This window comes from Anser anser, assembly GCF_964211835.1.
Source record: "Anser anser genome assembly, chromosome: 21".
NCBI lineage: Eukaryota > Metazoa > Chordata > Aves > Anseriformes > Anatidae > Anser > Anser anser.
The window spans coordinates 1262316-1287565 of record NC_139742.1 but is presented as its reverse complement, the minus strand read 5'-3'; the positions used below and the strand labels follow the sequence as shown (position 1 = coordinate 1287565).

Genomic DNA, 25250 nt, shown 5'->3' with positions numbered 1-25250 from the left:
GCCCACTCAGCAAAAGCCCCGCCCCTCTCCACAAAGCCCCGCCCCTCTCCACAAAGCCCCGCCCCTCTCCACAAAGCCCCGCCCCCCGCGGGCCCGGGTCTCCCCGGGGCCGCCCGGGGCCGCCGAGGCACGCGGTGCCCCAGGGGACCCCCGCCCCGCCCCGCCCCGTGCCCGGACCCCCCTCGGCCGCCGCCCCCGGGGAGGCCCCGCCGGCCGCAGTCGGCCTGGCAGGGCTCCCGGTGCCCGCTGACCCCGTGCCCTCCCGGCCCCGCCGCTTCCCGGCAGAGCGGCCGCTGCCCGCGCCATGGCCGCCCCGCGCGCCCTGCTGCTCCTCGGCCTGCTCCTCGCCGCGCCGCAGGGGCACGGCCGGCGGCCGCCCCCTCCCCAGAGCCCCCTGGAGAAGGTGGCGGTCGCGGAGCACCTCAGCCTCCCCCAGGTGAGGCCGGGGGCGCCTGGCTCGGCCCTGAGCGCCGCCCGCCCCGGGGCTGGGGTTTCCTGCAGAGCTGCCCCACGGGGCAGGCGTGGGGGCAGCGACCTCAGTGGGGAGCCCCGTGCCGGGCAGGGGCCGTCCCACGGCACCTCTGGCTCCCACAGCCGCCTCTGCGCCCTGGGGTGCGGGCAGCCGCAGGCAGAGGTGCCAAGCGATGGTGCCACGGACAACGGGAGCTTGGGCTGGTGGGTGCTCGGGGCAGCGGGGCGGTGGCACCTCGGGGCGGTGGCGCGCCGTGGTGCTGGCCGGGCAGAGGACACCAGCCCTGTGCCTTGCAGCTGGCAGGGCGGTGGTTCCTGGTCGGCGTGGCCTCCCGCTGCGGCTACCTGGCAGAGCACAGCCACCAGCTGGAGGCCACGGCGGTGACAGTGGCTGTCCCGGACGGGCAGAGCCTGACGGTCAGCACCTTCAAGAAGCTGTGAGTGATGCTGGCAGCTGGGGCCACCGGGCGGGACAGGAACGGGGACAGGGAAGCTGCAGGCAGGCTGGGGCAGGGCCAGTGCCTGGCCACGGGCTCCACGCCGGGAGAGAACTGACCTGGAACAGTGCAGGGGGGCGGATCTCCTCTGGGATGTTTTGTGCTGGAAGTCCTGGTTGTGGCGGGACTGGCAGCCTGCAAGCGGCGTGGCCGCCAGCCCGAGGTTGGCTTGGGGTGGCCAGGCTGGGCAGGGTGGGAGGCAGCCAGCCTGGGGAAACCGAGGCACCAAGCAGGCACGCGGTGCCTCTACAGCCACCTGGTCAGGGACTGGCTCTCAAGGGCCGCCACAACTGACGGTGAGTCCATGTCCGTGGGCGCTTCGCTGGCCACGGGATGACCCAGCTGAGCAGGGTGTCAGGGGTTTGATGGGCTGAGCCAGGCTCAGAGCTGCAGGGAGGGGCTTGGTGGGTTATCGGACGTCCCTTCACATCCCCTCCTCAGTGGAGGAAGCATGTCCAGTGTGCGCCGTGGAAAGCAGGAAGGGCAGGGGCGTGGGGCTGGGGGCAGGGACCTCTCCATCCTGCACCAACATCCTTCCCTCCCCGTACAGGGATGGGATGTGCTGGGAGATCAGGCAGCGCTACCTCCCTGCTGGGCTGCGTGGACGCTTCTTCCTGAAGGGTGAGGGGGACTGGGCTGGGGTGGCGTGGGGGCCGTGGAGGCCACGGAGCTGGACCCCCTCCTGCTCCTGGCAGGGCTTTGGCACCGGTGTCCTCTCCCGTGGTGCGCTCCCAGTATGCCAGCTCTGCGGTCTGAAAGCGTCCCAGTGCCACATGCTGTCACAGGCAGTGCTGCGGGCTGGTGGGGAACAAAAGCCCAGCGGGGATGTACCTGCTCTAGCCCTGATTTACACCCTTTGTGCCCTCTGGCGGTGACATGAGGGCTTTGGACGGTGCCCGGGCTAACCAGAACCTCCCCAGGCCGTGGCTACGGCAGCAAGGTGGACGTGGTGGTGGCAGAGACAGACCACAGCAGCTACGCCATCCTCTATTACCAGAAGGGCCAGAGCATCTCCGTCAAGCTCTATGGTGAGTCGGCGTCTGGGGCTCGGGGATGCCTGTGCCTCGTGCAGGGCAGCGCTGCCCCACATCAGTCACGCTGCCGGGGGCTTGGGACGAGGGGCTGCTCCCTCTCCAGAGCCCCGTGCTGTGCTGGGGGGGGGGGGGGGGGGGGGGAATGACACCCGGCACACACAAGCCATTGGGACTGCCAGGGGACTTGGGGGAGCTGGGCTGGGTGGCACAGGGGGTGGGACACCGTGCTGTGTGCAGGGGATGCCCTGCAGAGCTGCCAAGGACCCAGACGCAGGGCTGGGATCATGTTCCCATGGGGAGAGTTTTGTCCCCAAATGCTGCATGGGGGAGAGCAAGGGGAATCTCCCTGGAGCAACCCCTGTTCTGGCCGGGGCAGATCCCACAAGGCGAATGAATCCATTTGCTTGGCTATGCAGGGGTGCCAGCCTGCCCACTCGCTGCCTGTGGCCCCCTGCCTGCCTGCACCAGCTCCGCGGGCGGGCAAACGGCCATTTCACCCCGGGAAACCGCAGATTTTCCCCAGCATGCCAGCAGAAACAGCTCTCATAGCGGCAGGGTTTTGTAGCCGTCTTTTCTGAGCTGAAAATCCCTTTGGCCCCGAGCCCGGCTGTGGGAGGCCCAGGGAGTAGGGGCAGGGACAGGCAGGACTGTGAGGCTGACGGTGGTGTTTCCCTGCCCACGCAGGACGGAGCAGCAAGGTCAGCGATGCCATTGCGGACAAGTTCGAGCAGCGCGCCAGGGCTGTGGGCCTGAGTGAAGACGTGACCTACTACTTCCCCACGTACGGTGGGTGCCACGTGGTCACCCAGGAGCAGGGGCACCTGCGAGGATGGCTTCACCTGGGGGGTCCAGCACTGGGGTTTGGGGTCTGGCACCACCGGCATGGGGAGGGAAGGCATATCCACGTGTGTCTGAGCAGCTGGTGTCCCCGTGTCACATACAGCCCACACCGTGCTCTCCCCAGGGGACAAGGATGCAAGGACAGGACTATAGCCTGTGGTGTCCCTGGGGTGCGTGGCTGTTGTGACTGGGCAGGGTGACGGCTTCGGGCTCTCTCTCTTGCAGGGTTTTGTGACTCCGCAGATGAGTTCCACATTCTCAACGGTGAGCTGCGGATCCCAGGCAATGCATTGGCCGCTGGCACGCACCAGCCTTGGCACAGGCTGCACAGCCTCATGCTGCCACAGCCCTGTGGTCCTGCCCTAGCAGTGGTGGTCCGGCATGGGATGGGGAGTCCTTCCTCACCCTGGTGTGGGGCAAGGAGGTGGCAGAACATCACCCAGGATGGCCATCGGCTGCACCCTGGAGAAGCAAAGCCCATTTTGGCCCCTGTGTGGGTCAGGCTGAGCCTAGTGGGGTCTGTGCTGGCATTTTGTGGGGTGAGGGTCTGGGATGGGGTGCTCTGTTATGGGGACAATGTGTGGTGAGTGCTCGTGTCCCTGGGGACAGCTCCGTCATTTGTTGTTGGTGCTTGGGTGGGCTGAGGTGAGTCTCCAGCCCTGGCACTGGTCTCTGACATCTCCCCCAGCCCCTCAGCACTTCTCTTTCTCTTCCAGAAATGAAGCTCTAGATGGAGGCAGAGTTGCCAGGACATGCCCAGAACTGATCCCTCACCTCATCCAGCTGCCTACAGACACAGGGACGGGCAGGGACGAGCTGGGGCCTGGCCAGACCTCGCTGCTGTACAGCAGCCCTTGGGGCTCCCCAGCTCCTCCAGCTGCACTGGCAGCCCCCCTGCCTGACCTTGTTGCGTCCCCCCATGGCTTTGCATCCTTCACCCCAGTGCCCTGCAGCAGCCAGCAAGACTCCAATAAACACAAGAAAAGGGTCTGTGTACAGGCAAGTCACTTCTCAACTGCCCCAGCACTGCCTCCACCCTGGGCTGAGCCTGCTGGTGCCACAGCTGCGCCCTGGCTCACTGCTAGTGGCCTGGGGGGAGTCAGTGTGGTGCTGGGAGCCGTGTAGCCCCCTCCTGTCCCCAAGGACCCCACAGCCCCTTGTCCTTTCCCTGAACCTCACCTGAACCATGCAACAGTAAGGCAGGAACAGTGACATTTCCTGATTTACTCTGCAGTGCTGTAGTGTAGCCTGGCCGAGTGAGAAAAAGCCCAGATTGCCCAGTAGCCCATGGCAGCATGGCCTGGGGAGCGCACGTGGTGCTGTAGGCTGGGAGGACTTGGGGGGCACTGGGGACCTGTGCTGGATCAGCTCTTCTCCTCGGGGACCCCAGGGAAGGAAACCACAGCCCTGCAGCAGTCCTGCTTCCCGTTCCCAGAGTCACCGGGGCAGTAAAAGAAACCATGCCCCTGCCCCTGCACTGGGGACCACGGTCCCCAAGGGGCTGCTGCCATTTGAGCCAGACCCATAGCATTGCCTGGCTGAACTGTATGGCCAGGCTGGGGGCATCCCTTGAGCACGCTGTTCTCTGCAGGGGCTTGGCCCAGGGCCGCAGGGTTAACCCTGGGGGTGCAGGACCGCCCCCCCAGCCTGACGTGCAGCCTAGCCGGGGCTGTTTTGGGTGAGCGGTGCCAACCCCCGTGGTGCAGGCAGGGAGGTTGGAGGGCAAGGGGCACAGCCCCCAGAGCAGCCCCTGGCCATTTCTGCTGATGCAGGAAGCTGGAAAGCCCCTTCCCTATAGCCCCCCCCCCCCGCCCCCGGCAGGCTGATCCGCAGCCCCTGGGGTGGGAGCAGCACCCCGCCCTCAGCACCGGCATTTTGCAATCTTAGTGGGAACTGGTAACACATGTTGTTTATCAGGGACTTATGTAAGGAACCGCCACGTGACTCGCCCGAAGCCAGCCACTGTCCCCGCTGCCCACGTGTAGGGCGGCCGCGTCCAGCTGCGCTTACAGACCCCCCAGGCTGCCTCCGAGCCTGCTGCGCCGCGCGGTCTGGATGTCCCCAGCCCCTCTGGTACAGCGCGCTGTACCCAGCCGCAGGGCTGCTCCCCAGAAGTGCCTGTGTCGTGGTGGAGACGCGGCACAGCAGTGGAGTTCCTGCCCAGCCCATGTGTCTGGGGTGAACTTGTTTGTAGGGTGCAGATGCCCAGGCGCTGCAGCTGTGCCTGTCTCGTGTTGCTGTCAGTGCCCCTGCACTCCTGGGCTTGCCGTGGGCCAGCACCCAGCTTTGCCACCCCAAAAGAGCTGAGTGAGGGGGGCCCTTGGGTCCCCTCATGCCACCCTAGCAGGGAATCAGGGCAGCTCCGTGTCCATGCACAGCACAGAACAGTGGGGACCCACGTGAGTGCCCCATGCTTCCGCTTCCCAATGGATAGAGCTCTTTCCAGCACCCAGCACCCCGAGGGCCCATGGCATGCACCCACACCAGCTGAGGATGGACTCGTACCAAGGCTGAGCCTGAGACTGGCATGCAGCGGCTCTGTCCCGCTCTTATGATGTTCAGTCCTACCCAGATCCGCTTTTGTTTTGGTTTATTAAATCCACAGAGCTGGGGCCAGCTCGGCTCCCAGCACGTGTTGTGCAGGGCAGGCCGGGCTCGCAGCTGGATGCGGGGAAGGGAATGTGCTCAGGCGGTCAAGCAGGGTGGGCTGCAGGGAGGGAAAAAACAGCTGTTGTGAAAACACGCTCCTTACGTAAAGATCCTTGGCAGGGCCGTGCTGCAGGGAGAGCTGCAGGCTGGCAGCACAAGCGCCTGCCAGAGCCATGGCCCTGGGGCAGCACGGCCAGGCTGGTGCTGTGTCCTGTGCAGCCAGCCCTGTCCCAGCCCCGTGGGAACCACTGCTGACACCCAGTGACGACCCGCAGCACGAGGGCTGGGGGTGCTCAGGGTGTCCCCAGCGCAGCTCCTCTTGGCTGCTGGGTGGCGTGGGGGAGGTCCTTCTGGCTGTGTGCTGTTGTCTGGGGAGCTGGCCACTGGGGTCTGGCTCCCCGCTGGCCGCAGTGTCCCCCAGCACCCCTCTGCACACCCTCAGGGTGCTCCACAGCTGCATCCTGGTGGGGCTCACCCCGGCACGTGGCAACCGAGGTGCTGTTTCAGGCAATGCAGGGATGGATTTGGGATTTTGGGGGGGTGTCCCATGGGAGCACCCAAAGGTGCCTATGAGTCCCACAGGTCCGATCAGGACTCAGTAGGTACTTGGTGTTCCCTCTGCCTTGCTTGGGCACCTCTCCAAGTCCGAGTTCTGCAAAGCGGGCAGCCAGCGAGCCCTGACCCGCAGTGCTGCCCCTCTGGCATCCCCAGCCCCCTGCCTGTGCCGGTGGCAGCACTGCTCCCCCCCATTCCCAGCACTCTGCAGCTCTGGGGGCAGGGACAGCCAGCGAGCTGGCTGCAAGCTGTGTTTTTGCTGCGGAGCAGTTTGGCATCCCAAGGCAAACATGTAATATCAACAGGAGGGAAATTTTTGCAGGTTCCCAGCCTGCCCTTTGGATTCAGCTCTCGCCCCTGCTCTTGCTTGCATAACAGCACGGGGGGAGACGGGCTGGCCTGCCCAAAGCACAGGCCCCCCGGGACCGCTGTACTGCCTGCCCATAAATAGGGGCTCAGCAGAGTGTCCAGCACTGCAGCACTGACTGCACCTCCCACTCGGCTCGGCTCAGCTCCTGCTCAGCTCGGCTCGGCTCGGCTCGGGGAAAGCAGGCACCGGGGACATGCAAGCCACACTGCTCAGCATCCTGGGGCTGGCCCTGCTCGGGGCACTGCACGCACAGGACAACATTCCAATACAAGCCAACTTCCAGCAGGACAAGGTGACCCAGCCCGACCGGCCTCACCTGCGTGGGGGCCGGGGCGTGCGGGACGCTCGTCTCCCCAAGACCGTGCAGAGAGGGGGTTATTGATGGGTTAGGGGCCAGCCTTTCCAGGTGCAGGGAGGAGGGGGGGCACCTGATGCATCTTCATCCCCTGTCCCTGGGGACCTCAGTTTGCTGGCTCTGAAGGGGATGCAGGATCCAGGATCCAGCCTGTGGGGTAGGACAGAGCAAATGTGGGGCCAGCCTGCCTCCTGTGCCGTGGGGTGTCCATAGATGCACAGGAATTTTGGAGAGGGGACTGAGGAAAGCAAGCTGAGTTTGATAGGCAGTGCGGAGGTGGGCCATGGATCTCCCTCCCCAGCAGAGCCCACCCACCCCCAGTCCAGGACCCCAAAAAACACAGGCTGTTGTGCCAGCGGAGCCTACACACCCCTCTCCCCTCCCAACCTCTGGGTACTGGCATGCTCAGGGTGTCAGCAAGGCCCTTCCTCCCTCCACAGTGGGCACAACACAGCAAGGAGAGCCCTGGGGTCCCACTGAGCTGCAGGAGGGGTCATGCTGCCAGGTCCTCCAGGGGTGCTCTGCTGGGGGGCACGGCCACCCTAGGGAGGTGATAGGGATGGAGGCACGTCCATGCTGGCCCCAGTCTGGGCTGGACCATGGTCCTGACCCCTTCCTTGTGCCATGGACAGATGCAAACAGCGTTTCTGGTCTGGGTGGTCCTATCCTTCCACCAGGGCGCATGGGAAGGAAAACCCCTGAGTGATGGGCAGCGAAAGGCATGTCATTAACCAGGGCTCACGTTGGGCTTTGTGGACATCGAGGGCTGTAGCAGCTCCTGGGGGGGTGAGGACTCCGGGCACGGTCCTGCCACAAGGCCCAGGCTGGCAGGGACGGGAGAGATGGGCTGGGCTGGGGCACCCGGCCCCACGCTGAGCAGAGGTTATGTGCAGCTCACGGGGAGATGGTACAGCATCGGCCTGGCCTCCAGCTCCAACTGGTTCAAGGACAAGAAGCACCTGATGAAGATGTGCACCACGGTCATCGCTGTCACCGCAGATGGCAACCTGGAAGTCAACTCCACCTACCCCAAGTACGAGCAGGCGGCAGGGGGGCAAGCTGTGGGGGACGTGGGGGCAGCTCTGGGTGCTCTCTGCTCCCGGGCTGGTGTGTGGGCGCTGGGGGTGGGGCAGCAGTGCTGTGCCTGGGGCTGTGTGCAGGCTGAGCTCCAGCCTCCTCCAGCCCCGCTGACATTCTTGTGCTGTGCTCCCCAGGGGTGACCAGTGCGAGAAGAGGAACAGCCTTTACATCAAGACGGAGCAGCCCGGGCGGTTCAGCTACACCAGCCCACGTGAGCATCCGACCCCACCGCGGGGCTCCTGGCACCTCCTCTGGCAGGGCAGGACGGAGCTGGGGTGCAGCCCGTGCTCCTGCCCCAGCCAGGACACCTCGGGGCGGCTCACACCCTGCAGGAGTCTGTGGCTCCCCTGTGGGGTCTGGGCTCGGTGCTGGGGGCTGAGATGTGCCCATTCCATCCTTCGCAGGCTGGGGCAGCAAACACGACATCCGCGTGGTGGAGACCAACTATGATGAGTATGCTTTGGTGGCCACCCGGATCTCCAAGAGCACCGGCACCTCCACCATGGTGCTGCTCTACAGTACGTCCTTGCCAGCCCCCATGCCAGCCCCCCTGCGCCTTGGCAGATGGGGCCCCCAGGGTGTTTTGGTGGGGATCTATCCCACGGGAGGGGGCAGCAGGACAGCCCATGGCATGGCTGGGTAGGGTCCCCCTTCCTTGGCCCCTGCCAAGTCCTTCATGGATTTCCCATGCCCTGGGGCCATCCTGCAAGGGACAGGGGCCACCTCTAACCCTGCTTTTGGCTGCAGGCCGGACTAAGGAGCTCAGTCCCGAGCGCCTGGAGAGGTTCACCCAGTTCTCCAAGGAGCAGGGTCTGACGGATGAAGAGATCCTCATCCTGCCTCAGACAGGTAAGAGCAGGCGGAAACAGAGGGGGCAGCGGGGAGCAGAGAGCCCACATGTCCGGGCACCGTGGTTCAGCCCCCAGTGCCTCTGGACAGAGGTGGGGGTCCTCAGAGGGGTGTGCTGGGGCGAGCCCCACACCAGGTCCTGACGCTGTCCCCACCCCATGGAGGGGCTGATTTCTGCTTTTCTTCTTCCTACAGACAAGTGCATGGCAGAGGCTGCCTAGGTGAGTCCTGCCCTTGCTGGAGCTCAGACCAGCTCTGGGGGGGCTGGGGGTGCCCTGAGCCTCCCCATCCCGCGGAACCCCTGCCTCTTCCAGCCCATCAGGCTGCTCAGCCGCAGCCCAGCTCCTCTTGCTGGGATATCTCCCATCCCCCTGCGGCGGGTCCCACCGCATCCCCATGGGGTGGCTCTGGATGGTGGGTGCCTGCCCCCTCAGTGTGGGGCTGCCAGGGCCACCAGCACCCCGTATGCCCCCCGCCTGCCCGCTCAGCCATGCTCGCCTCCCCTCTCTTCCAGGCAGACCCACCAGCTGCTGCCGACCGGAGCCCCAAGAGCGCTGCAAGGTGGTGGCAGCCCCATCCTGTCCCCAGCACCGTATCTATCCACCTTCACTTCCTGGCTTTGCACCCCATGCCTGTACCCTCACCCCCATTAAAGCCCATATAAAACACCAGCTCCTTGACCATGTCTTCTGGGTCATTGTGGGGGGGCACCCTGATGGGCCCTTCCGAGGTCTCCCTTGCTTGGGCTTGTGGGGAGGGGGCTGCAGCGGGGGGGGGGGGGGGGGGAGGGCTGCTGCATTCAGACCCCATGTGTGCTTGTGGGGTGCTGCCTGGCCATGAAACTTGTCCTGTCTGGGGATGAAAGGCTCCCAGGGCTGGGACCAGCTGCAGGGATCAGCTCCAATTTGCCCTCTCAATCACTCTGGGCAGTTCCAGCTTCTCTGCCCCAGTTTCCCCTCCAGAGAGCAGGCTGGCAGCATGGGGATGGGGCAATGGGTGATTGCAGGGGGGGTCTCCAAAACTGGGCGGGGAGCAGGGTCTGTTCCCAAGGGCACTGGGCTGCAGCTCGACCCCAGGCTAAAACCCCAGCCCAGCCGCCCTCCTCCTTGAGACAGGACCCATCCTGACACGGCCAGACCCTGTGGCCAGAACATGACAGCCAGGAGGGGAGTGGTGAGGGCACCCTCTGTGCCCGTGTCCCCGTCCCTGGACACCCCACCAGCACAGGACGTTGCCCAGTCCCGAACATGCTCTGTGCTGGGTCTCACACAAGGCTGCATTCAGTTGGGACTGGGCAATTAAACTGGGAAGGGGCCAAAGCTGTCACCTAACACGGGTACAAGTTATCAGTGCTCTTGTGTAACCTGTTGCATAAAGGGGGGGTGGGCAGGGACTGCTGCCAGCAGTGGGGGCTATAAAGGTGGGCGTGAGAAGAGGCAGGACTGCGTAGCCTCTCCAGCCCGTATCCAGACGCCGGAGCAAGGATGACCACAGTGCTGCCGAGCCTGGTGCTGGCCCTGCTCTGCCTGCTGAGGGCAGGTGCCGAGGTCCCTGTGCAGCTGGACTTCAACATGGGGAAGGTAACAGCACAGGGTGCCAACCTGGCCAGTCCTGTCTGGGCTGGGGCAGGGTGACTGTGCTGCGTCCCCGGGCACCCCCTGGTCCTGGGCACCCCTGGGCACCCCCCAGTCCCAGCTCAGAGTCTGCTCCAGGGCTGTTGCTGCGAGGCCATGGATGCTTGTGCAAAACCAGGTCAGTCCTGGACGACTGTAGCCCATCTCCTGCCACAATGGGCAGTCCCAGTGATGGCCCCACTGCGGGGATACACCCTGGGGCTGCGATGGTGCCAGAAATTCGGAGCTTTCCCAGAGAATATGGGGGGACTCCATGCCACCACCCTGGCACAGGACAGGCAGTGCTCTGCACACAAGCAGGTGACGGGTCCCCATGTTAGGCTTGGCTGGTCCCTACAGCAGGAGGCAGGTCCTTGCGGAGGGTGGCAGGTCCCCTACCACAGGCTGTCAGGTCCTCCGATGGGAGGGCAGGTCCCCATAGCATGTGACAGGTTCCCCGTGGCAGGTCCCCCACATCTTTCCCGAACCCCGCTGGTGATGGCTTGCTGCAGTTTGCAGGGAGGTGGCACATCGCGGCTGCCATTTCCAACTGCCCCGTGTTCCTGAGCATGAAGGACAAGATGAAGTCATCCATCGCCACCATCAGCTTCACGCCGGAGGGGCACCTGGCTATGGAGGCTATCTTCCCCCTGTGAGTGCCCAGCTCTCTTGCGCGGCTGTGGTGGGCTCTGCTGCAGATTGATTTGGTGCACGTGGTGTTCCCCTTGGGCCAGGCACTGCCCTGCCTGTGGCTGCAGCTGGGTGGGCAGCATAGTCCTGCAGATGCTGCTGCCCTGCCACGCTGCCCTGCCACACCGTCCTGCCGCCACGCTGGCTTCGAGCAATGTTTGCTGTTCCAATTTTCTCCTTCCAGGCCAGAAGAATGCAAAAAGGTTAAGCTGCTCTTCCAGAAGAGTGGGCAGGCAGGGCACTACACCAGCACAGGTATGTGTGGGCAGAGGGACCCCAAAAATGCAGGACAGGCAGCACAGGTCCCCTCCATGCCCAGGGGACAGCGGGAGGCGGGTTTGGCCCCTCTGCCTCCATCGCTTGGTGAGGGTCAGGCCGCGAGCAGGCAGCAGCTCAGCCGAATTGCACACAGCTGCTGGCTCAGAGGCAGCAGTTCGCTTCTCAGACCCCAGTGGGGCACATTTGGGCCAGGGCCCTGCGTCGCGTCACCTGACCGGGCGCTGTCTGGGGTCCTTTCAGAAAATCAAGAAAAAACGGACCTGCGCGTGATGGAAACGGACTACCAGCACTACGCCATCGTGTACACCCTGAGGGACCGCGGCCAGGAGCCCAGCACCATGCTGCAGCTCTACAGTGGGTGTCGCAGCGGGGATGGGCACCCCAGGGCTGGGCTGGGCCACGGGCAGTGGTGGGTGGCAGGGTCAGTGCTCCCCATCGCCACCCAGGGCCACCGATCGGCACCCCAGTGTGCCGGCACCGAGCCACACCCCAGGAATTCACCTTGGGGTGAATGAAACATTGCACCACCAAAATCCCCAGTTTACTCTGGTTTCCACCAGATCCTTGCCTGTAGTGTTTCGGTCAGGCTGCAGACCCCCAGAGCTGCCAGCTGCTCTGCTCGGAGCTGGGTGGGTGGGTGCGCAGCCCCGGGGGGGCGTTCACTCATCTGGGGTGGGGGTTGTACCCCCTTGCTGCCAGCCTGGCATGGCCGTGGGGTACCCGGCGGCTGTCCTGCGCCTGCTGGGCTCCCTCGCTCACCAGCCTTCACCTTGGGTGTCTTGCTGCAGCAAGGAAGCAGGATGTGAGCCCCCAGCTCCTGCAGAAGTTCAAAGAGCTCTCCCACTCTGTGGGCCTGACTGAGGACATGCTGGCCATCCTGCCACAGTCGGGTGAGTGCCAGGGATGGGGTTGGCCCGCACGTTCCCTCTGCACCGGGAGGCTCCACAGGTGCTTGGGGCTCTCCATGTGGGAGCACACTCACGGCTTTCTTTCGGTTTAACAGATCAGTGCACCAAGGCTCTCGCATGAGCGTGGCCGGGGGAAGCTGGGCTGAACGGCCCCCCAGTCCCTGCTAATCCTTCGTCCGTCTGTCCTGCCTTCCTGCAGCTGAGGGGCTGGCACAAGAACTGTGCCCTCCAGAGCTGGTGGAGTCCAGGCTCAGCTCCCCCCCCCCGCCCCGGTACCCCTTCCCATCCTCTGCCAGACCTGCTGCTCTGCACCAGGAGCACACCTCTCCTGCTGAAATAAACAGGTGCAGAAGCCGCACCAGAACTCGCTGCTGTTGTTGGCAGGACTGAGGGTGCTGCCAGGCACCCTGAGCCCAGCAGCCCTGGACCCAACCACAGGGCAGTCTGGGGGCTCCTTTGCTTCATGGTTTGCAGAACACAGCATGGAGACTGGTGTGTGTGTGGGGGGCGGGGGGGTGTCTGTGGATGTGGGTGTGGGTGTGGGTGTGTGTGCACGCGCACGCACAGAGGCTGGGGAAGGAGGTGCACTGGGGGAACCACTGAGGATTTGGGCAGGGGATGAACGAACGGTGTTGACCAGGCAGCCCAGCAGGGTGGGCAGCAGGCAGGGCTGAGCAGGCAGCCTGCATGGCCCTGCTGCACGGGCTCTGGATCCGTATGGGCTTCTCATCCCCAGGACACCCAGGTCCCTGCTGAGCCCCTGCCCCGGGGCACTCAGACCTGCCCAGGGGGGAGTGGGACCGTGCCATGTCTGCTCAGAGACCCCCACAGGTGTCTGCCAGCACCCTCTAGCCATGCTGCAATGAGCCCCAGGGGTGGCAGAGCCCTGCCTCCAGTCCCCCTCCTCCCGCAGCGTGGAGGCAGCCCCTGCCCCTTCCCCCCCACACCCCCCCAGGCCCCAGCAAATGGTGGCCAGGGAAGGGGAGTCCCTCAGTGCCCAGCCAGGCACGGGGCTGTGAGGAGGCAGCACGGACCCGCCTGGGGCTGTGATCCCCGGAGCCCTTTGGAGCCTGGGCACAGCACACCCTGGCATGGAGGGGACGCTCGGCAGTGACAGGAACCAGCGTCACTGGCACCCTGCGCTGGCACCCAGGCTTGGTGTCACTGCCGTGGCAGTGCTGCCCGCAGGCTACGTGCTGGGAAGGACCTCCCTGCTCCTCCCGGCAAGGGAAACAAGAAGTACTTTTGTTCTTTCACAAGAGACGTAAAATACGGGAAAATCTTCATTTTTGTCTGTGGTGCAATAGCGGTCCTGCAACCCCGCTACTCAGATCCCTCCTCGGGGCTTGCAACACTTTCTTCCTTCTGTAAGACGCTGTTTACCTTGGGATGGTTTCAGCCCTCCCAAGCCACCACCTCGCCGCAGGCCAACAGCAGCACGCAGCGCGGGGCGGGGGCAGCACGGCGCTATAAAGCCAGAGCCCCGGCACCGCTCCCATCCCGCGGTGACACCACAGGAGGCTGCGCAAGATGAGGACGGTGGTGCTGAGCCTGGGGCTGGCACTGCTCTGCTTGCTGCGTGCAGAGGCTGGGGCTGCGGGGCCGGACAGGAGCAAGGTGACACGCAGCACCCCAGGGAGGGAAGCGCGGTCTCTGGTCACCAGGGTGGGGGCAGGAGCGGTGTTTGGAGGCTGGGGGTGGCTGGGGATGCTGCAGCCACTGCTGGCTGTGCTGTCTATGAGCACCGGACACCCAGGTGAGGACAGTTACCCAGCGCCAGCAGAGGGATCCAACAGGGATTTAGGTGCCCGGATGGGATGCAGGCACCGTGGCCTGGGTGCCGTGGGAGTTTGCGGGTGTCCTGGCCACTTGGCTCCCAAAAAGGGACAGGTCCTGCCTGGTTCTCTGGACTTACAGCCCATCTATGCTGCCAGATTGCAGGGAAATGGTACGTCGTTGCTCTGGCCTCCAACTCCGAGTTCTACCTCCGTGAGAAGGATAGGCTGAAGATGGTGATGGCCAGCCTCTCTGTCCTGGGGGAGGACAAGCTGAAGGTCTCATTTGCAGCTCTCACGTAAGTGCCAGATGCTTTTCTCCTCGGGCTTCGCTGAAGGACTCTCTCCGGGTCTGCATGCAGGTACCTCTAGCCAGCACCCCAAGAGATCTGGGCAGGGGCTGAATCAGGGACACCAGCTGACAGCAGCCACAGGTTTGAACTCGGGAGAGCTGGGCCATGGAGACCCTGGGGCCCCAGTGCTGCCCCAGGCTGTCCAGTAGAAGCAGGGAGCCAGCGGCCGCAGGGCACAGGGCAGAGCAGGCAGCCTGGCAGCAGTGTGGGCACAGGGCAGGGTCCCAGCATGGAGGCTGAGCCACCCTGCTGCGTGCCGATAAGGGACAGCACAGAGCCTCCTCATTAGGGCTGGCCTCATCCCACCAGATCAGAGTGAGAGCAAGGAAGTGCCCATGAGACCCACAGGACTCTCGGGTGCCAGCACCCCGCTCTGGCAGCCCAGGCACCCATTGCTGTGGGAATGGCAGCCATCCATCCCCCTCAGCCATACCACCCCCTCCCCTAACAGCACCTCACGCATTTGAGCTGACAACACCAGAGCCGTTGTCCCAGGGCAGGGAACCAGCTGGGCACGGTGATGCCCCAGCCTCTTGCAGGGACAAACCCAGCTGGCTCTGAGCATGCCTTGAGGATTCGCGACAAAGCGTCCTTCCCTGCCTTGCAGACCGGAGGGGTGTAGGAGACGGGAGACAATCTTCAAGAAGACCAGTGACGAGGGTGAAGTCTACCTCTCAGGTGAGTGAGGACAGGGTCCTGGCAGGGGCAGGGGTGCATCCCTCACTCACCTGGCTGATGCAGGGTCAATCTGCAGCAGGGCTGTGGATGGCTGCTCCCAGGGGACAAAGCAGCAGTGGTTTCCCCTGTCCCCAGCCCAAGAGCTAGTCCAAAATTGCTTAGGCTGCTCTGCCGCCTGCAGTGGCCATCCCCGGTCACTCTGCTGTGCCATCATCTGTGGGCTCCCCTAGGCTTTTGGAGGAGCCTTTCCAAGAGAAAAAGCTGGGAGGGGGGGGTGCAGCAGAAATAGGGTCTGGCTAGGTCAGGCCCCTTGGCTCGATGCACAGGCATTCACACTCTTACAGTCCTTACAGGAGCTCTCAGGGGAACATAATTAATTTTTCACTTTGCTCCATGTCCTTTTTCAGAGGGAGGCGATAAAATGGTACAGGTGCTGGACACTGACTACAAGAGCTACGCAGTAATCTTTGCAACCAGGGTGAAGGACGGGAAGACCTTGCACATGCTGAGGCTCTACAGTGCGTGCCCAGTCCGACTGGCGGGACGAGGGCTCAGGGGTCCTGGGGACACCTCGCATCACCCCTGCCCATGTGCTAGCTCTGGTGCAGGAGGGGGGCAGTGCTGCTGCTTGGCCACACACAGAGGGGAGGGGAGGGGAAAGGGGCTGCAGTTTGGGGCTGGGTCTCAGGCTTCTGCTCTGTGCCAGGAGTCCACAGCCTTAGGTAAGACTCTTGGCAAAATGGAGCAAAGAGTGGGGGTCCTGCTGCAAGGGAGGGTCAGAAGCTGTGGAAATGGGAACTAGGGGAAGAGATGCTGTGGTGCCTGGGGACACCGGTGCCAGCCCATGTGCTTTGTCTTGGCCCATGGGAAGGTGAATGGCATGCCCAGGCACCCAGCTGGAGGTCCCTTGCTCCCTGGGAACTCCACCACCACCTCCTGCCCCCCAAGGGGTCATCGTGCATCCCACCGACCTAACTCCTGTCCTTGACTTCAGGCAGAAGACAGGAGGTGAGCCCCGCGGTCATGGCACTGTTCAGAAGGTTTGCCAAGGAGCAGAGCTTCACCGACGAGATGATCAAGATGCTGCCCAGCCAGGGTGAGCATGGCCCAGCACCGTGTTCACACCAGCCAGGCTGGCTCAGTCCTTATGGGGAGCCTGAATGTGCTGCAGGGGCTTGTTTGGTTGTCATGGCCATCGCTGCATGGGGTGGGCAGCCAGGAGAGTGCCAGTGATAAGGGGTGCTCTGGCTTGGCATGCTATGACTTCTGCCTTACTCAAGTCCATCTCTGGTTGTCTGCCTCCTTCTGTGGGTGCTAAATGGGACTAGCCAGACCACAGCCCTGCACTCAGCCTTTCTCTTTATTTTCACAGATGAATGCAGAGTTGATGAACCATAGGTGAGTTGTTGCAGTGCAACACAGCATTTGTAATGTCCTCACCTGAAAATTTCCCCCTTGGTGCCCCAACAAGGGCCACCATGAACTCCTCGCATTACTCTGGAGACCGAGTTGTTTGAACCTGTGCTGGCGGTCACACCCAGGTAGGACCATTTCTCTTGGAGCTGCTCTGCAGCAGTGGGCACAGGGCCCCCTGATGGAGATGCAGCTGCCTGACAGTGGGCAAGGACACCTGAACCAAAACCCACCAGCTCAGTGGAGAAACAGCTACTGAGCTCATCCAGCAGCAAGGTCCAAAACGCTGATTCTTACCAAGGGGAACTCACTGTGGTGAATCAGCAAAACTAGCAAGAAATTGGGTTGATATCTCACCATGTGAAATGTAGAGGTTGTTGGCCCACTAGACAGCCCTAGCATATTATTTCCCACCACCCCAGTGCACATTCTGTTGCGGGGGTAGGCTAGGAACCCATCCCTGGAGATGGCTGAAGCCTACAGACCTGGGGAGAGCTGGAAGAGGAAACACTGGTCCTGGTGGAGAGCCCTGCCCTGCCCACTCTGTTGGCCTCCCCACCTTAAATACTCAGCCCACCTCTCCTGGTTGTTTTCTAGGAGGCACAGGATGACTGGATAATGCTCCTGCTCCCCAGGCGCGGCAAGACCCATGTGCCAAAGCTCCAGGCTGCTGCTCTGCTATCCCTCTTCAGGGCTCTGATGCATCTCCTGCTTCTCCAGTACATCGTCCCTCCATTTCACCCAAATAAAGAGAACCCCCCCCAAGAGCTTGTTGTAGGCATCTGGGGAGAATCTGGAGTGTCTGGGCATGTGCTGCCTCTTGTTGTCCTAAAGGGGTTGGTGGATGGGGAACAACCAGGGGTGATCGTGCAGTGAGCTCACCCGAGCAAGCGCCTTCTCGGAGCCCAGCAGCCCGAGGGTCTGGGCTGGCTCCTGGAGCAGGACCACAGCCAGGGTGACGTGAGGCAAGGGGTGAAGGACCTGTGGCCATGTCCACTCCCCAAATGACCTTTCCTCTGCTCACCCTGCTGCGACTGCAGCCCCCTGATCATCTGAAGCCCAGCTCATGCACCAGCTCAGGCTGGGCCAGGGCAGGGACAAGGCTTGGCTCTAGGCCCTCTCAGCCCCTTGGCTGCAGTGCTCCCAGGGCTGGTGGGAGGTGTGGGTATCTGAAGGTATGCCTCTGGATCCAAGCCCAGAAAAGCAGCATGACCCTGTGAGCCCCAAAGCATAGAATCATAGAATGGCTTGAGTTGGAAAGGACATTAAAGATCATCTGGTTCCAACACCCCTGCCATGGGCAGGGATGCCACCCACTAGACCAGGTTGGCCATGGCCCCATACAACCTGGCCTTGAACACCTCCAGAGATAGGGCATCCACAACCTCTCGGGGCAACCTGTTCCAGTGCCTCACCACCCTCTGAGTGAAGAATTTCCTCCTAACCTTTAATCTAAATCACCCTTCTTTTAATTTAAAACCATTCCCCCTTGTCCTATCATTATTTGCCCGAGCAAAAAGTTGCTCTCCATCTTTTTATAAGCCACCTTTAAGTACTGAAAAGCTGCAGAAAGCCTTCTCCAAGCTGAACAGCCCCAGATGTCTCTCAGCCTTTCTTCATAGGAGAGGTGCTCCAGCCCCTTGATCATCTTTGTGGCCCTCCTCTGGACCCACTCTAACAGCTCCACATCCTTCTTCTGCCGAGAAGAGCAGAGAGGCACAATCCCCTCCCTCCCCTGCTGCCCACCCCTCTGTTGATGCAGCACAGGATGCAGTTGGCCTTCTGGGCTGCAAGTGCATGCTGCCGGCTCACGCTGAGTTTTTTATTGACCAGAACCCCCAAGTCGTTCTCTGCAGGGCTGCTCTCAATGAGTTCTTGTATTGGGTTTATATGGCAAGATTTTGGTAGCAGGGGGCTGCAGGGGTGGCCTCTGTGAGCAGAGCCCAGCAGCTGCCCCATGTCAGATCTGAGCCAGCTCCAGATGGCTCTAAAAGGGACCCGCTGCTGGACAGAGCTGAGCCATGAGCAAAGCTGGTTGGGCCTCTGGGAGAGCAGATTTAAGAAAGGGAAAAAAAAAAACCACTGCACAACAGCAGCTGGGAGAGAGGAGTGAGCACCAGCCCTGCAGCCCCCAGGGTGAGTGCAGCAGGAGGCAGGAGGTGCTCCAGGCTCACAGCAGCAGTTCCCCTGCGGCCTTGGGAGAGGCCCCTGGTGGAGCAGGCTGTCCCCCTGCAGCCCACGGGTCCCACATGGAGCAGATCTCCACGCTGCAGCCCGTGGAGGAGCCCCCGCTGGAGCAGGTGGATGTGGCCTGGAGGAGGCTGCGGCCCATGGAGAGCCCCCGCAGGAGCAGGCCCCGGGCCGGAGCTGCAGCCCGTGGAGAGGAGCCCACGCAGGAGCAGGGGTCTGGGGGGAGCTGCCACCCGTGGGGGACCCGCGCTGGAGCAGTTTGCTCCTGGGGGATGGACCCCGTGGTACGGAGCCATGTGGGAGCTGTTCTTGAAGAGCTGCTGCCTGTGGGCAGCCCCCTCAGGCTCATTTCGGGAAGGACGGCATCCCGTGGGAGGGACCCCACGTGGAGCACGGGCAGAGAGCAAAGGTGTAGGAGTGGCGGCAGAGAAGCGCAGCCCCCATTCCCCATTCCCCTGTGCCACTCCGGGGAGGACATAGAAGGTGGGTGCGGGAAGGTGTTTTTAGGGTGCTTTTTTTTTTTTTTTAGTTTCTCACTGCTCTAGTCTGTTAGTAATAGATAAAAAATGATATTAATCTCCATATGCTGAGCTTGCTTTGCCTGTGATCATAATTGATGAGTGATCTCCCTGTCCTTATCTCAACCCTTGAGCCCTGCCATTGCATTTTCTCCCCATTTTACTTTGAGGAGGGAGAGAGTAAGAGGGTGGTGAAGCTCAGCTGCCCAGCTGGGTAAAACCACCACAGTTCTTTCTCCCAGTCTGTATTCATGTCTGGGACTGCCCTGATCAAGATGCAGCACCTTGCACTCGGACTTCTTGAACCTCCTTAGGTTCACATGGCCCCACTTATCTAGCTTGTCCAGGTCCCTTTTGGAAGCAGCATGACCCTGGTCAGACTCTGGGCTTCGCTCAGGTCCCAGACACAGGGCTGGACCTCCCCATCCTTTCAGAGCCATCTCCCCATGCTGCCATCGCTGTAGAGCTTGTGCACAGGCTGTGCTCCACTGAGGGCTGCTCCGGAGAGATGGTGACACCGACAGCCCACCCTGAAGGCAGATCAACTGGTGGTGGTGGATCTGTCTCCAGAGGCCATATTCCTTTGCATTCATATTTCTGAAACCCTGATTCATCCTGTTCTTCCACATGCTGACATTTCCTGCTCTGTTCAGCTCCCCAAATCCACATATGAAAAATAGCAACCCACCCAGGACAAGCCATGCCCCCAGCAAAGCTCTTGTGCCCCAGCATCTCATGCTCACTCAAGCACTGAGGTGTGGCAGAGTGCAGAAATCCTCTCCACTTGACTTTCCACACTGCCTGTTCCTGGCCAGCCTTGCTGGCCACACAGGCTTTCATTTCAGCCTACAATCTGCCTCCTTGCTGTGTGCTGGTAGGAAGAATGCTGAGCAAGTTCTGTCCCATTGCTGAGCCCATCAGGATGTTCTCAGCTGTTCCTTCCCCATCACAGGGAAAACATGTTTGGGAAACTTCCCCTCCTGATCCTGGTGTTGAGCAAGGCGAGAGCTGGTTGCATCCCGGCAGCGGCAGGGCGAGGGAGCCTGCTGGGACTTCCCAAGCCAGTGTCATCTCCGTCCTCTTTGGGAAGGAGCCCAGTGTTTCCAGTAGGACTTCTCCTCCCTGCCCAGTCTGAACAGGAACAACTGTTCCTGGACAGGAACAACTTGCTATCTGCTGTGCTCCTTAGAGTGCTGCTCCCACACGTAGCTTTGCCTCAGGCTTGTTTTCAGTACATTTGTTGGTTTGGATCACAACATCCTGCAGTTAGCACCGCCCTTTGCCAAGGGCTCTGTGTGACAGGGAGTCCCGGTGTTTCCACATCATGTTCCAGCCAAACATTTACTTCCTGCCATGCGTGGGCATTGTCCAGGCAGACAGTGGTGAGATCATTTCTCTCTGCCACCGGTGCTTTCCATTTCCCTTTCGCCTGTTTTCTCTCCGTGCCTGACTGACCACCCAGAGCAGGTCTGCACACGAGCTGTATTTTTAACTCTCTTATGGGTGCAACACCCCTCCATGCAGAGTGTGGGAGGGTGTCCATACTGCATCCCCCCCACCTGCATCTAGCCTATTGCTGTACCTGCTGCTCACCAAGGGAGCTTTCACCACGATGCCCTCCCCAGCCCAGTGCTGCTCAGCAGTCGGGTGCCATCCTGGCAGCTCCATGCTGGGAGCCGGGGTGCTGGGTGCCAGGGCAGAACTCCTGCCCTGCCCTGCCATGACCTACAGCAGCTGTGATCCCCTCCCAGATCCTGCCTTCAGCTACAGGCAGGTACAGGTGCAAAGAGAAGCACAGGGGATGGGCAAAAAGGAGGTTATACCTGCCCCACTTTATTTTCGCAATAAGCCTTGCCAGATGTCGTTATATAGTTAATGACTTCCACGGGTCTTTGTTCCATGAGTTTGTCTAAAGGAGTCCTGGGCCATTGGCAGCATCCTGCACTGGGAAGCAGATTGGTGCAGCGGAGCTCAGCCCAGGCACCGGCTGGTGGGGAAGGCTCTCAGGGGAGAGAACAGGGTGGTGGTGGGGCAGGGGAGGCCCGGGTGCCTAACAGCCAGGAGGTGCTGAGCATTGCATTTGTGAGAAGCTCTTCTGAAGACTTCACAGCCGATGGCTGTAGTGCTTGCTGGTGCTGTGGAGAGTAGCTTCCCTGTTCATCTTCTTTGTGCTGATCCGGATCTTCCTCACTTTCCCAGCTGGAGTGACCTGTGCTGTACCTCTCAGCCTTCTCTCTCCCTCCCCTGCTTAGGCTCGGTGACTGGATCTGGACCTCCACCCAGCCCTGAAGATGTGAGTGAGACCTTGGATTTGCACAGTGCCTTGTCCTGCTCCCTACTCCACTCCTAACACCTCCTCCTCTTGCTGCATCTGCCAGTTTCACCTCCTGCAGCATGTGGGTGAGATGTTTAACGAGCCACCGTCAGCATGGTGAGCTCTCTGGGCAGCAGCAGCAGGCTGAGAACCAGCCCTGGGGTGGGACAAAACAGCTCTGTCCTGTGTCACTGCCTTGACATTTCTTCCTCTGAGACCTCAGCGTTACTGCCCTGCTAAGGGGCAGATCTTGTCCCCAACACGTTTAGCGCCCTTTCTAGGTCACCTGGGGTCACACCAGCCAGCATGTGCATTACCATGTGTTGATGAGGCTACAGGGGTGCTCTTCCTCCCCTGGAAAACTGACTGGTTTTCTCTCTCTCAGCCACTCATTTAGCCAAGTGAAGATCTTCCTACCCATCTACAGCAGTTTGTCCTCCACAAGCTTTGATGAAAACCCTTCCCAGATTACCAGGGAATGTCCAACACTAGTATATTGTTGACTCCTCCAGAAATTGTATTTGTGAGGTGTGACTTTCCCATGCAAAAGTTGGATTCAGCCTCCCTTGTGACATAATTTGACCATACATTAACCAATTCTGCCATGTATTACAGCTCTTACAAGTATGTGCCTGCTCTGCATAGTAGGTCTACTTATCTGTAGTCTCTTTTCTTCTGAGAACCTCTTTAAAATCTGGCATAATATTTGCTTCCTCTAGCTTTCTGGTGAAAACCAGAGGTACCAAATGTGAGTATAAGCAGCAGACGACATACTACAGTGAAAAGTTTGAAATTCATACCTGATTTATTTTGTCTGGAAATGCCATCTCCTTCATTTTACTACTGACTTGGACTTCTCTTTTGATTGGACAGACCCTTTAATGTGTTTTTAAAAGGTATCTTCTAGGCTGGGGTTCAAAGAAAGATCCTTCTCAGCCAAGGCAGTTGCCGAGTTTCTTTGCTTTTCCATCAGCTTATTTTCTTTGAATATTCAATCTGAATTTGACCAGCTCCTGGTCAAACAGATCCTAATGTTCAATTCCTGTTCCTGGAGCCTTTGAAGAAAAGACTATATGTAAGTGCAGATGTTATTCCTCAGAGCAAGTGGACAAGTTTTGGTGTCTTCATTGCTTGTCTTGTTTTGTTGCTAGTCAACTTACTAGGGTTCATCTTACTGTCTTCATATGGATGCAATTTTAAGAACATTTATCTTATTTCTGACCACCTTCTTTAAATTGATTTAAATGCACTGGTTTCCCTTTATAACTTTGTTTAAGGTTTGTATTTTCTAATAACAGCTTAAGTGCTCAGAGCAAAGGTAAACAATCTCTGTGCCACATGTGACATTTAACCCTTTTGACTTTACTTTTTTTCCTCCTTTTAAAAATAAAATGTAAATGTATTGGAGCATCTCTGGTTCTAAGCATAGCACTCGCTATACTGAGAAGAGCATTTTGATTCCCCATGAATCAGGTCCCCCCTGCAGCTCAGGATCTGTGTTAGAACCTCGTGGATGTCCCATTGCATGCAATGGGTGCTGGCACCGCTGTTGTCAGCTGGCAATATGGTTGTTGCAGCAGGAGTCACTACTGCAGCACGAGGTTGTCAGATCTTGTCTGTCCATCTTGGACCGCATGAGGTGAGACGATGGGCTTCCCCAGCTACCACTGTACCTGGGAGCTGGTGCCAGCCCAGCTGAGCCTTTCCTTAGCACCCTGGTCTCGAGGTCTGTCCCCTGTGGGGACTTGCCTCAATGGGCAATGGCTCTGTGGCATATGCAGGAACTATCTGAAATCTCGTGGGTCAGGGGTGAGTCACCTCTAAATTGCTAATTACTGCTTAAAGACACTTCTGTGCTGGGTCTAAGCCCAACAGAAGAATAAACACTGTTTTTGTTCCTGAGTTTGGGAAGGGGCAAATATAGCTCCTGTCTCCAGGCACTGCAGTGGCACAACACGCCCCTTGGAGCCTTTTCAGAAGTTGATACTGCAGAAGTTCAGAAACTTTTAATGACACCAACTGAGACCTGTTAAAAGTGAAGAAAAAACTCACTGTTGCTGGGGCAGCAAGGTGCCCTTTTGGGCCATAGCTTCATGAGACACTGGCACAGAAAACATGGCAGGCTTTGGGTGTTCCTGCTTCCTCCAGGTGCACTGTTGAAAGCACGTAGCTGTTTTCAACTTGGATCATCTCAGGATGTGGCTTTATACCTTGGCTCTATGACCAGCAGACCCAACACAGCTGATGGAAAGTGTCGGGTGACCTGAGGGTGGTGAGCAACGTGACTGGGGATTTCCCAACCTGCCAGGTCCAGCATCTCCTGAAATGTGCGAAGATGTGTCACTCCAAGCAATGTCCAACGTCAGGGACAATGTGTGTCTTGGGGACAACAAAGCTCTTGGGACTGGCTGCTGTTCTGGCAGGCAGGGCTGTCATTCAGAGAGGCCTCAGCAGCCCCCCAAAACGGGGTAGCACAAACCTCCTGGTGTTCAGCCAAGGCATATGCAAAGTCCTGCCCCTTGGGAGGTTAACCCCAAGCAACAGGGCAGTATGGGCCTGTGGGTGAGATGGCAGCTTTGCCCTGCACATCCAATGGTCAACAAACTGAGCATCAGTCAGCGGGATGCCATTGCAGGAAAGGCAGCCAAGTGCATCCTCTTCTGGATTAGCAAAGAGTGGCCAGCAGATCAAGGAGCACTTGTGAGACCACATCTGGAGAGCAAGGTCCAGTTTGGGGCATTCATTGGGGCAGGGAGAAGTGCTGTGTCAGGGAGAGATGCTCCTGTTCCTGGCCAGCTTCCCCATCACTCCCCTAACCCCAAAGATGTGGATGGTCTCAGGCCCCACAATGGCCTTTGAAGACTGGTGAATCTTGGGGGGGAAACCTCCTTTCCAGAGTCCCAAACTTCTCAGAGGTGAAAGGTCACTGAACAGCTTCTCTGAGCACAGAAACAACACACCTTGCACTTGCTAGACCCCCCTATATCACTCTTAAATCCAACCAGCTTGTCTAGAAGAAACCAAGGTTACCCAAGAAGGCCAGGAAGTACATTCTTGGTTGCAAAAGTGAGGAAAACAAGCTAGGAAAGGAGAGCACAGGCAGAAGAGCCTAACTCTGACGTTCCCAGACTCAGGCTCTCGCTCCCAGGTGTCTCTGTATCAACTGGGCTGCATAGCCTACAGCACTACCCCAGCTGCACAACAGGGCTGCCCCTCTGAGAGCCTGCAGCTGCTGGAGGACTGGGGCTGCCTCATGGGGGTGCCCTCGGTTGACACTGACCACAGGACTCTGTTGTTTTCACTTGCACTGTGCTTCCCTGCTCCCACAGCATCCTAAAGGGAATGGCTCAAGGGGTTGTGCCTGAGCAATTATGGACTCTGCTGTAACAGGGGATCTTTTCCCATGTGCCTCCAAGGGGTATATTGAATTCACCCTGGTGTCTCAGACCACTTTTGCTGCCATACACACCTGGTGTGAAGAGAAGAAGCATCTTCTCAAGGTAAGCTGTACAGGCGCTGGGTCCTCGCATGTCCCCAGCCGATGTGTGGGGGGACTGCTCAAGAGCAGGACAGCTGTAGGGTCGAGGAAGGCCGGCATTCGCCCCATGCAGAGCCTTGCAAGGCCAGCTCTGCTCTGCTCTGCTCTGTCCCCCTCTCCCAGGACTGGCAGATGCAAGCCCTTTCAGTGCTGCTCATGGCCCAGTGGCTTGTTGAGTACCCAGGAGCCTGGGACACGTCTCAAAGTTCACACCGCTGCAGCTCGCCTGCTCACAGCACCAGGCGAGCCCTGCCCCTCCTGCAAACACGGCTCTGCCTGGG

General features: G+C 60.3%; 4 protein-coding genes across 6 annotated transcripts; all 4 read left to right on the top strand.

Moving 5' to 3' along the window:
* Positions 1-190: 190 nt before the first annotated feature.
* C8G (complement C8 gamma chain) lies at positions 191-3838 on the top strand. 2 transcript variants are annotated; one of them, XM_083807553.1, is made up of 7 exons: positions 200-436; positions 769-908; positions 1519-1589; positions 1889-1996; positions 2687-2788; positions 3068-3106; positions 3559-3838. In XM_083807553.1, the coding sequence occupies exons 1-7, from the start codon at positions 305-307 to the stop codon at positions 3570-3572; spliced, it is 606 nt and encodes a 201-aa protein (XP_083663679.1). In that variant the 5' UTR covers positions 200-304; the 3' UTR covers positions 3573-3838. The 2 variants fall into 2 exon arrangements, with proteins under 2 accessions (XP_083663680.1, XP_083663679.1); XM_083807554.1 differs by lacking the exon at positions 3068-3106 and having other exon boundaries at positions 191-436; positions 3559-3708.
* A 2662-nt stretch (positions 3839-6500) lies between these two features.
* On the top strand, positions 6501-9371 carry LOC310884962 (lipocalin-like). Of its 2 annotated transcripts, none has more exons than XM_083807557.1 (7): positions 6501-6708; positions 7665-7804; positions 7986-8062; positions 8256-8369; positions 8599-8700; positions 8896-8921; positions 9219-9371. In XM_083807557.1, the coding sequence occupies exons 1-6, from the start codon at positions 6610-6612 to the stop codon at positions 8919-8921; spliced, it is 558 nt and encodes a 185-aa protein (XP_083663683.1). In that variant the 5' UTR covers positions 6501-6609; the 3' UTR covers positions 9219-9371. The 2 variants fall into 2 exon arrangements, with proteins under 2 accessions (XP_083663683.1, XP_083663682.1); XM_083807556.1 differs by having other exon boundaries at positions 9215-9371.
* A 713-nt stretch (positions 9372-10084) lies between these two features.
* On the top strand, positions 10085-12548 carry LOC310885013 (lipocalin-15-like). The gene is made up of 6 exons (XM_083807728.1): positions 10085-10280; positions 10826-10965; positions 11188-11258; positions 11523-11636; positions 12071-12172; positions 12286-12548. Exons 1-6 carry the CDS (start codon positions 10185-10187, stop codon positions 12309-12311), a joined length of 549 nt encoding a protein of 182 aa, XP_083663854.1. The 5' UTR covers positions 10085-10184; the 3' UTR covers positions 12312-12548.
* A 1101-nt stretch (positions 12549-13649) lies between these two features.
* On the top strand, positions 13650-17207 carry LOC310885014 (extracellular fatty acid-binding protein-like). Its single transcript, XM_083807729.1, has 7 exons — positions 13650-13807; positions 14125-14264; positions 14926-14996; positions 15404-15514; positions 15991-16092; positions 16369-16394; positions 17007-17207. The coding sequence occupies exons 1-6, from the start codon at positions 13721-13723 to the stop codon at positions 16392-16394; spliced, it is 537 nt and encodes a 178-aa protein (XP_083663855.1). The 5' UTR covers positions 13650-13720; the 3' UTR covers positions 17007-17207.
* Positions 17208-25250: the final 8043 nt, after the last annotated feature.

What these genes read in the sequence shown, in the direction of transcription:
- C8G (XM_083807553.1), top strand. Translation starts at nt 305, where the DNA reads ATGGCCGCCCCGCGCGCCCTGCTGCTCCTCGGCCTGCTCCTCGCCGCG. An exon ending in GTCAGCACCTTCAAGAAGCT is followed by an intron (nt 909 to 1,518) that starts GTGAGTGATGCT and finishes CTCCCCGTACAG; the next exon opens with GGATGGGATGTGCTGGGAGA. An exon ending in TGGACGCTTCTTCCTGAAGG is followed by an intron (nt 1,590 to 1,888) that starts GTGAGGGGGACT and finishes GAACCTCCCCAG; the next exon opens with GCCGTGGCTACGGCAGCAAG.
- LOC310884962 (XM_083807557.1), top strand. Translation starts at nt 6,610, where the DNA reads ATGCAAGCCACACTGCTCAGCATCCTGGGGCTGGCCCTGCTCGGGGCA. An exon ending in CCAACTTCCAGCAGGACAAG is followed by an intron (nt 6,709 to 7,664) that starts GTGACCCAGCCC and finishes GGTTATGTGCAG; the next exon opens with CTCACGGGGAGATGGTACAG. An exon ending in GTCAACTCCACCTACCCCAA is followed by an intron (nt 7,805 to 7,985) that starts GTACGAGCAGGC and finishes TGTGCTCCCCAG; the next exon opens with GGGTGACCAGTGCGAGAAGA.
- LOC310885013 (XM_083807728.1), top strand. Translation starts at nt 10,185, where the DNA reads ATGACCACAGTGCTGCCGAGCCTGGTGCTGGCCCTGCTCTGCCTGCTG. An exon ending in ATGGAGGCTATCTTCCCCCT is followed by an intron (nt 10,966 to 11,187) that starts GTGAGTGCCCAG and finishes TTCTCCTTCCAG; the next exon opens with GCCAGAAGAATGCAAAAAGG. An exon ending in GGCCATCCTGCCACAGTCGG is followed by an intron (nt 12,173 to 12,285) that starts GTGAGTGCCAGG and finishes TCGGTTTAACAG; the next exon opens with ATCAGTGCACCAAGGCTCTC.
- LOC310885014 (XM_083807729.1), top strand. Translation starts at nt 13,721, where the DNA reads ATGAGGACGGTGGTGCTGAGCCTGGGGCTGGCACTGCTCTGCTTGCTG. An exon ending in GGGTGAAGTCTACCTCTCAG is followed by an intron (nt 14,997 to 15,403) that starts GTGAGTGAGGAC and finishes GTCCTTTTTCAG; the next exon opens with AGGGAGGCGATAAAATGGTA. An exon ending in CAAGATGCTGCCCAGCCAGG is followed by an intron (nt 16,093 to 16,368) that starts GTGAGCATGGCC and finishes TTATTTTCACAG; the next exon opens with ATGAATGCAGAGTTGATGAA.